This window comes from Pteropus alecto, unplaced genomic scaffold (genome assembly GCF_000325575.1).
Source record: "Pteropus alecto unplaced genomic scaffold, ASM32557v1 scaffold63, whole genome shotgun sequence".
In the NCBI taxonomy this organism is placed as follows: Eukaryota; Metazoa; Chordata; class Mammalia; order Chiroptera; family Pteropodidae; genus Pteropus; species Pteropus alecto.
The window spans coordinates 357617-367271 of record NW_006434897.1 but is presented as its reverse complement, the minus strand read 5'-3'; the positions used below and the strand labels follow the sequence as shown (position 1 = coordinate 367271).

The 9655-nt window shown below is 34.5% G+C and overlaps 1 protein-coding gene across 1 annotated transcript; it reads right to left on the bottom strand.

Annotated features, from left to right (window-relative positions):
* Positions 1–755: 755 nt before the first annotated feature.
* Positions 756–7973, bottom strand: SPP1 (secreted phosphoprotein 1). Its single transcript, XM_006910714.3, has 7 exons — positions 7820–7973; positions 6665–6732; positions 6514–6552; positions 4025–4105; positions 3700–3741; positions 2324–2647; positions 756–1592 (listed from the first exon to the last, which is right to left on the bottom strand). Exons 2-7 carry the CDS (start codon positions 6716–6718, stop codon positions 1179–1181), a joined length of 954 nt encoding a protein of 317 aa, XP_006910776.1. The 5' UTR covers positions 6719–6732; positions 7820–7973; the 3' UTR covers positions 756–1178.
* Between the last annotated feature and the right edge of the window lie 1682 nt (positions 7974–9655).

Genomic DNA, 9655 nt, shown 5'->3' with positions numbered 1-9655 from the left:
ATTTTTTGTTGCTGCAAGAATTAAGGCTATGGATTTTCTGTAATCACTGGTTTAACTATATTCTCTAGAATTTGTGTTTTCATTATGATTCTTTTTAAAGAAATTCTGCAGTTTAAATTTTTTCTCTTTTGTCCCAAAAGTTGTTTAATAGAAATTTCTAAAAATTCCAAGTGGAATTTCTAGTTTTAGAAAAAGCAGAGGAGCAAGACAAGGAGATAAAAACACTCGTCCCACTCTAGGTTTCCAGAACTTTTAGTTTTGAATGAAATTAAAAATTTTAATTATACCTGAAATTGCATTAAAATGTTTCCCAATATAAAGGACCATTTGTTTATTTTCTATAAGTAATCAGAAAAACTATGGGACCTACCCAAGCTTTCGTCCAAGGACAGGAAAGCGATAAATTTACTGAACAAATTAATAAGAAACAGTAAAATTGATTTGTGATTACATCTTGGCTTTCATTAGCTTTTATGTCAGTTTTATGAAAATTAGAAAAAAGTGTTCTTACTGGGTGGAAGCAGCCTACAGAGTCCTGCATGATTGGGTCATTTCTGGTTGCATATCACCCCCACTGGACTCCTGTGTCCTTGGCTAGGAACTTTAGCTCCGCCAGAAGCTATACAGTTGATCCAGCAGTTCCTAGATTGCTCTTTACTAAGTCCAGCACATTCATTAAGATGATTATATCTGTTAATTGTTGGGCAACTGTAGGGAACTGACTAAGAAAAGCAATTGACACCACCAAACTCTCATTACATTCCAGATATGAGATTTATTCACACAAAAATAATCACAACAAAACGTACACTAATTTGAAAAACAAAAGATTACAGTGACATAAAATTTTATCTTCTCTCTTATGAATGTATAAAAGCATTTTGTTTGCTTCTATAAGAATTTCTACTCATAAAAGAATGACAAACATTAAAATGCAGTGATAGTTTGCATTTCTTATATGGAAAGAACGTAGACTAAATCCTGAAGTTTTCAGTTTACAGGGGTGTTACCGTGAAGCCACACACTAAACTACTGATCAAAAACATTATCTATTTCCCATCCACATACATATACATTCACCAACTAAGCTGAGAAATAAGCATTTCATATCCTCTCTCACCCCGCTATAATGTATTTTTTCTTTTAATTAAAAACAAGGAATTGTATTTTTCATTTTTTTAATTGACCTCAGATGATGCACTTTCTAATTCATGAGAAATGCGAAATTTCAGGTGTTTGTCTTGGTCCTCACTCTTAGGGTCTAGGGCGAGCTTGTCTTCACGGCTATCAAATTCTTGGCTATGGAATTCGTGGCTGACTTTGGAATTTTCCTGACTATCAATCACATCAGCATGCCCATTGCTCTCATCATTTGCCTTCAGCTTATATTCTTCGGAATGTTCAAGACTGTGTGTTTCCGTGCTGTGGTCATCCAGCTGACTTGTTTCCTGACTGTCCTTCCTAGGGCTGTCCCAGTCAGAAGCCACGTGCAGGCCCTGCGCAACGAAGACAGCCTTGACGGCCTTGCGTGCATCGTCCACCTCCTTGCTTTCCACATGTGATGTGAGGTCCTCCTCTGTAGCATCAGGATACTGAATCACAGCACAAATGGAAAAAGAATTAAGTGACAGCCAGAGATGGGAATATTGTAATTCTTTTCTGCTCTTGAACTTTTAGGCCAATTTATACTGAAAACTGTCTAAATTTGACTGAAGTAAAAAATAATGTTAGCATGTTACTTTGTATTTCATCAAGCCCTTTCATATGTCATCTCCTTTAGTGTAAGAGGTACATCAATTATATATGTGATGAAACTTATGAGTTAGGTCTCTTATCTCTGTTTTACATAAAAGAATAGTGAATTAAAAGTTAAAAAGTAAAGTAAATAGTAAATGTCCAGGCTATGTATCAAATCCAGATCCTTTGACAATAGATTCACTGTAATTTGAAACTCCATCATTCTTCTTAGGTATTTAACTTCAAAATGTAACCACTGTATTGTGCAAATAATTGCTGTTTTCCAAAGTCTCTTTCTAATTAAAAAAAGTGCTTTATAACCAGGATTTTGAAAAATAGCACTGTGACTGAGAGACAATCACAGAAATTACGTAGACTTAAACATAAAAAAACTACCAAATGGAAAAAAGTTTTGTATTTAATGATAATAAAGTAATAACGATGCTTGTGGATTGACTGACTGACTGACTGACTGACTGACTGACTGAATGAATGAATGAATGAATAAATAAGCGAATATGCAGACTCTGATTTCTAGAATTGAGCCCTAATTGTAACCATCTGATACATCTGTTAAAGGATTTACCTTGACTACAGATCTGTGGAACTTCTTAGATTTTGACTTCAGCCTATAAGCCACACTATCACCTCGGCCATCATTTGTGTCTCCTGTGGGGACAGCTGGAGTGACAACTGGGGTTCCTGGAAAGTCAGTGGGAAAATCAGTGACCAGTTCATCAGACTCATCAGAGTGGTGGGACTCATCAGAGTTATCAGAGTCATCAGTATGATCAGCATCATCTGAGTCATCTGAGTCAATGTGGTCCTGGCTATCCACATGGTCTTCATCGTCTTCATCATCCACATCATCTGTGTGGTCATGGCTCTCATTGGACTGACTTGGGAGAGTCTAAAAATCAAAATGGCCAGAAAAATTAGTGTAAGAGTTTTTATTTTCCCTTATCCTTTATGGTGCTTTAGTCTTTTTCTAGCTTACTTTTATTTCATTTCAGGACCTTTGCGTCCAATGGCTTTTAGGAGCTAAAGTGAGCATCTTCCAATTTTTCTTTTAAGGATAAATGGAATTATAATCTGAGATATTATTTCTGTTTTCCCATAAAAAATTACTTTCCTAAATATTTTTAAGTCAAATATGTGTATAATATTTATATCAATAACAGTTTTTCCTCCTTCACATCAGACATTATTTAATATGCCAAATTCAATGATGCAATAAATATATATACATAACTGTGAGATTACTTCTTCTATTTCAAATGAGAATTCTTAGATGAGAGCATCTGTATATTAATGCATGTACTCAAACCTAAAACTACCTCCCTATAAGCATGGATAATCAAAAGGTGACTCTTACACATGTATAAAGTGCAGTAATTGTCTATTAAACTTCTAATTAGCAAATATACTTGCCTTATTAGGGATTCTAAGCATAGTCAAACAGAATCTTAAGGAAAGCAAATTTAACTTATCTCTTCACTTAGCAAATATATTAATCATCCTAATAAAACGGTCCTAATAAATAGTCCTAATAAAAAGTCCTAATTAAGAACACTAATAATAGTTATCAAATAAACCATATGGTAGTAACAGAAACGTTCCTAGAGGCAAACTGTTGGTTTTGATAGGTGTTAGTTAGATTTTCAGATATTAAATAAGACATCTATAAAATACCTTAAATCAATTGCAAGAAGCTTAGTATTTCAAATAACAAAACTTAGTAAACATTTCCTGCCACACTAAATTTATGTAAAGGAATCTGGTATTTCTGACATTTAGTAATACATGTTTTCTTTCTGAGCAAGTTCTAGACTGGAACTTTACTGGAAAATTTGCTGGTAGAATGTTGTCAGAATTGAACCCAGGCAATGTCATTAGGACAAAGAGTGGCTTCTTTTGTCTCTCCAAGGCGTGGCGGGCCTCTGAACCTAAGTGAGATCTCACCTCTTGTTTGAAGTTGTCAGTTTCTTCAGAGGACACAGTATTCTGAAAAAGGAAAGGCACAGATCAGTGTGTATCATACATGTTTAACTTTTTTATTCGAAAGTTAGCCTTTTCCATCCAAAGCAGGTCTTATTTTGCAGCCTCATTGCTGAATGACGTAAAGGGGAAGAAGTCAACATGGCAGATCAATTGATGTCCTAAGCTCACATTTACCAACACATAGGAAGGATCTACTTAACCAGGTCAAATGGCTTTTTGTTTTTGTTGTTATTGTTCTTTAATTGCAAGAAATTTAATTTTTAAAATTAATTAAAATTAAAAATACCTGTGGTGCTAGGAGATTCTGCTTCTGAGATGGGTCAGGCTTTAGCCAAGTGGCTACAGCATCTGGGTATTTGTTGAAAAGCTACAAAAAAGTTGCATATTTGTCATTATTTTAAAAAGAAACATAGAGATCTCTAAGTGATAAGCTGAAAAAATAACTATATTTCCCCAATACTGATGGTTAAGCATAATATGTATGTATGTAGTCAACCAGAGCCTTAGATACCCCTTTTCTAACCTATTTTTTTCTTGCAGATTCATTTAAACTCTTACAGAGCACTTACTGTAGAACAGGCACCCTTTCAAAGGGATTTACATACATTCACTCATAGAATCCTCTCAACCTGCTATGAGACAGACATCATTATTGTTTCCATTTTACAGATCAGGAGAAACTCAACCACAGTGAAGTTAAGAGCTAGGGTTCAATCCAGACAAATAGGCTCTTCGCGCTCGTCTTAACACTGTGCTTTGCTGTTCTATGTTTGCTAGGGGAAATTTCCTCTCAGCTAAAGTACATCTAAGCAGAGTTGCCCTTAATTAGTGTTGGTCTTCATCATTTCCTCTCCCTATGGAACAGGGAGAAACAGGAACAGGGACAGCTGCGCTGCCCAATGTGGTATCTACTAGCCACATAACATGTGGATATTTAAACTTAATTAAAATTAATTTGTTAATTAAAATTAAATTAAGTAAAAAATTCAGTTCCTAGCTATATTTTGAACGTTTACATTTGTACTAGATACATTTTGAATTTTTAATAGCCCCATGGGTCCGATGGTTATCTTAGTGGCTGTTGCAGAAATATAATATTAACTAAATCATTGCACAAAAGTTCTATTGTTCTAAGGCTCCAAAGACATGAATGGAATGGCCTTTCCTTTAGCCAAGTTATTTATTTGGAAAATGATTATAATATGCTAGTACAGACGAGTGGAAATTGCTCTAATTGTTTGTCATTTGATGGGCCGTATCACCCATGACCAATCACTTCACATCCCTGTCATCGAGAATGAAAACCCTGAGGGTTCCATAGAGTTCATTCCACAGCCATCAAGATTGTTGAGAACTTGAGGGCGCAGAGACAAGAATAGGGAGGAAACCAGTCATCGTGACTATCTGTAACCAAAGCAGTTTCAGATTGGGCCTCTCTGAAAGTTTTTGCTAAAAGAAAGTACAAAAAGCTAATGGTCTAGATGAGTTCAAAGTTCCTCTCTTTTTTTTTCTTTGAAAAATATATTTATATAAATATTACATAGAAATGTGTTATAATTTACGTTTATATTATACATATTTTCTGATGATCGATACAGGCTCAGGGTGAATGCATTTATAGGGTAAATTTATCATTTAAAAATGTAATATAAAGAAAATAAAGCTAAGCAAAATAAACAGACTAAAACCCACCCATTAATCATAACACTCATAAATAACCAGTGTTCATCTTCAGAGGCATCTCCTTATGGACGTACCTTATTTCCTACCAGCTCGAAATTTATAGGATTCTAGAAGGTTGAGCTCTTCATTTATCTCCTAAATATCGTTTAACAACTTATACTGACATAGGGCTTCATGTGCCCTATTTTTTTTCTATTAAAAAAACACTAATTCTTCCTTCAAATAGTGTGTCCTCTATCTTCTCTGAAAATGTTAATTTTTCTAGCTTATTGTTGTAATTCAATATTGGTATTCTTAAATCAATTGGAAAACAGACACACCTACCCACACCCACTTGCATACCCAACCACACACAGTGATTCTTCTCTTAGTGTCTTTATTAAGCAATCTAATTACAGTGATTCCAGGCAACTCTATTTTGGCCTTTATTCTGTTCATCTGAACTGAACTCTGTGCCTTTTGGTCCAGGCTCCTGGGGACAATGCGCGTTTGTTGTTTGGTTGGCACAGTTTCACCTATTGTGGAGAGGCAGGTACATCTGCAGAGCTGGTCAAATAATTATAGTAAAGAGTTTGATTTGGTCTTATGTTTGGTTAGGAAAATGTGATCTAAGGTCAGCTGACAAGCACAATAGATGCAAACAGCATAAATAGACTTTTATAATGGACTTAGCAAAAATCTTTGGAGATGTTGTGAATATAACAGTCATGCACATTGTCTAATATGTGAGGTGAATTTTAAACAGCCTTCCACTAAGTAAACCAAAGGATAGAATTTTATACTTCTAGAACAGTTTGTTGACTCATGGAAAGAAAAATTCACATATAGAACTCATTTTATACAAGTAATGATGGCCTAGAGCATTATTTTATTATATTAAAAAATCTAGTTTGGTGTTTGAAACATATATCTAATTAAAAAATATACTGTGCTTGGTACTGGCCTAGATCGAAAGCAGGCGGTCAATAAATACTTATAAATTGTTGGGCTTGACTATGAAAATAAGTAAAATTGCAATAAATATGTTTGTAGTACTTCTTGAAGCAGCTGGATAAATAATTTAACTATATGATAAACCGACAAGATGCTTACCTGCCTTTCCTCAGAGCTGCCAGAATCAGCGTGTTTAACCTTTGAAACAAAAAAGATGAAGAAAGAATACAATGTGAACGTGTTCCCAGCACATGGGAGCATACAATTTATTTACTTTGAAGAATTTTCTTTAAGATTCAGCTGTACTCACTGGAAGGGCGTATGCCATGCCTACAAGGCAGAAGCAAATCACTGCGATTCTCATGGTAGCAATTTTTCCTGCAAAACATTTTGTAATGAATACTTGATCTCTTCAGAGGTTAAAACAGTGATACCTTTTATGCTACCACGTTATAAAATAATTACAAATAAAATATATTTTCTACCTCCTAGAGACAACTTTCTTTTTTACATTATGCAGTTTTTGAGTTAATATCTGTAATGCCACCTGTATTCTCTCTCCATCTTTCACCATTAGACAAGGGAGAGAGGAATTTTACAAGCCTATATTTATTCAACTTTTAAATTCAGAGTTCCAGAGATTACACCATTATTACCTATCACCAGCTATCTAAACCTAAACACACTACAACAGTAATTAATTAAAATAATTAGCTAGTGTGGAAATATTTACTTTTCAAAGAAAAACACAAAGAGAAAGAAAATAAAACTAAGAAAGAAATTTGCTTCCTTCATGTTTTCAGCATGCCTTTCAAACATTGTTTTTAACTTAAATTGTTAAAAAGGTGTTACTTGGGTGAAATGAAGCTTTCTCTAAAGTTAGCTATTTAAATAAGTTATTCTCGAAATTTGAAACGAAAAAGGAAACATTGAAAACAGTCAACAGCTTTTCTATTTGTGATAATGAGTCTCCACACAGGTATTTTGGTGAAAATTATTACAGTTAAATACAGAAGTAAAATATTCAGAAAGGGCTTTTTTTCCCCCTTGAATAAATCAAATAAATAGCATTATCATTGACTTACATTAGCACTAAAGATCATTTTCCTTTTAAATGCCTCCACAATCATCTATCTATTTCAAATGGTATGAGTATAATCATTCCAAAGGGGCATAGAATTTTACTTTTTTTTCCTTCTTTTTTTCTGATTGGGAGAAGTAGTTTCAGTTCTTTTGAGGACTCAGTGGAAGGACTTTTAAGTTTTATATTTTACTGGCTTTCAAAATAGCTGGTCACCTTTCCTCTGGGAGATCTGCAATGTATCTTGCATTCTTATTCAAAAGACTAGAACAATTTAAATCTGAATGATAGCATTACAGTTAAACTCTTCCTTACAACTTGACCTTCCCCTGAACTGAAACTGAATGCATAGGACAGCAGCAAAATAGCAAACTGCAGGTTTACCTGGGTCTGCGGCCGGCTGAGAAGGCTGCCACTCGCCCGTGGAGAGTCCAGTCCCAGATGCTGCTGCACTCCTCGCCTCCTCCTCTTGCTGCTGACAACCAGGACCTGCCAGAATTTAAATGCTGCTCCAGATATTCCCAACCAACACGGGGAGGAGGAGAGATGTGTCATGAGGTTTTTTTGCCACTGCCCAACCCACTTGCTCCCACACTTCCCCCTCTGGTTTTGTGGTTAAAACACACACACACCCACACACACACACACACACACACACACACACACACCCTTCTAGAGTTAAAACATTACTTATCTACAATATCATTAACTAGCTTTTTCATTTACGGGAATGGCATTCAGCATCACGAAAAGGCACCTACAAGTCTCATTAAAAAGGGAGGGGGAATGACTAGTTCTTACAAAGACTATTACTTTTGAATCGGAAGAAAAAATATTAATAAAATCAGTCCTAAATAAAATTAAATAGATTTTTTGTTCCTTTCATTTTAAATAATAGATTAAGATGATAAGTGCAACTTAATATGCCTTACAATTATACTTATGTAAGAGCTACAAAGCTATTTGTTCAAGTGTACAAAGAGTTCAGAGACTTTCTCTTCATCCTTTATTACTCAAGCTCAGTTTTGTGATTTCATTTAGACAAATGGCATTAGCAACATTAAGATCCACGTTCATGCCCGTTAAGTTGGACTTACAATGACCTTTCAAGGACACGGATTTTTGTCATTGTTAGAATTGTTTGGAGGTGATTGATCTGATAACTTGCTATATAAAATAGAAGAATGGTAATTTACTTTAGATGCTACAGCAGTAAAGTGGTGACTGCTTGAGAGTGCTGCTTTGGGAGCCAGAGAGTGGCTTGAATCTCTCTCTGCCACTAAATAACTGTGTGACCTTGGGCAAATCATTTAGCCTACCTGTACCTGTTTCCTTATCTATCATGTGCAAATACTGTTACCTGGCTCATGGAGTGTTTAAGAGGTTTAAACAGATTTGTATGTGGAAAATGTTTGGCACATATTATATGCATATTTTAAGCACCGTGTATGTGTTAACTCTTACTAAAATTTAGGAGGAGCAGGTCCTCATGATTTGTATTTAAATGGAACAGCTTATTGAAATGAGACTAACATAAGACCTTTAAACTATGTACATCAATAGTGTAATTTATACACCTCTGAAAGAATGGATTAGATTCTGAATCACTTTTTTCTAGTTTTTCTCCTAGGATATATGAAGTTGATTACTTAACAAGAAATGGTATAAAATATATATATAAAACTTTGCTGGGTGTTTCAAAAGTGTTTGAATAAAGGAAAATTACGGATGAAGTTTGAATACTGGAACAGAAATTAGGAGTAGCAGAGCTCTGAGTCTATTTTAAATATTAATATTGTTTTGAGATTCTTTACTTAACTTCTTCATCTACCTTTGTCACTTGTGGAATGGAGATTTCACTATTCAAATACCTTGCCATTGTAAGATTAGTGCATGAAGTGAAATTAAAGATAAATGGCTCCATTGTTATTAACTCTATCTAAGGCATCGTCTTCTATTTACCAATATTGCTTTTAATATAAATATTGATTAAATAATTTCTTGTTAGTAGAATAACTAACTCACACATTTTAGGACATCTTTTAAATTGGTCGCATTCCAGATAAATTGGAATTTTGGAATAATATCCAAATAAATTGGATATTATTGATTTGTGGGCTCCCAGCACGCATTTTAATAATTGAGATGGCAGCTATCTCTTTAAAATATAAGACACTCAACTTATAAAGTTGCAAAACAGAATTCTTATTCCTGCTTTTA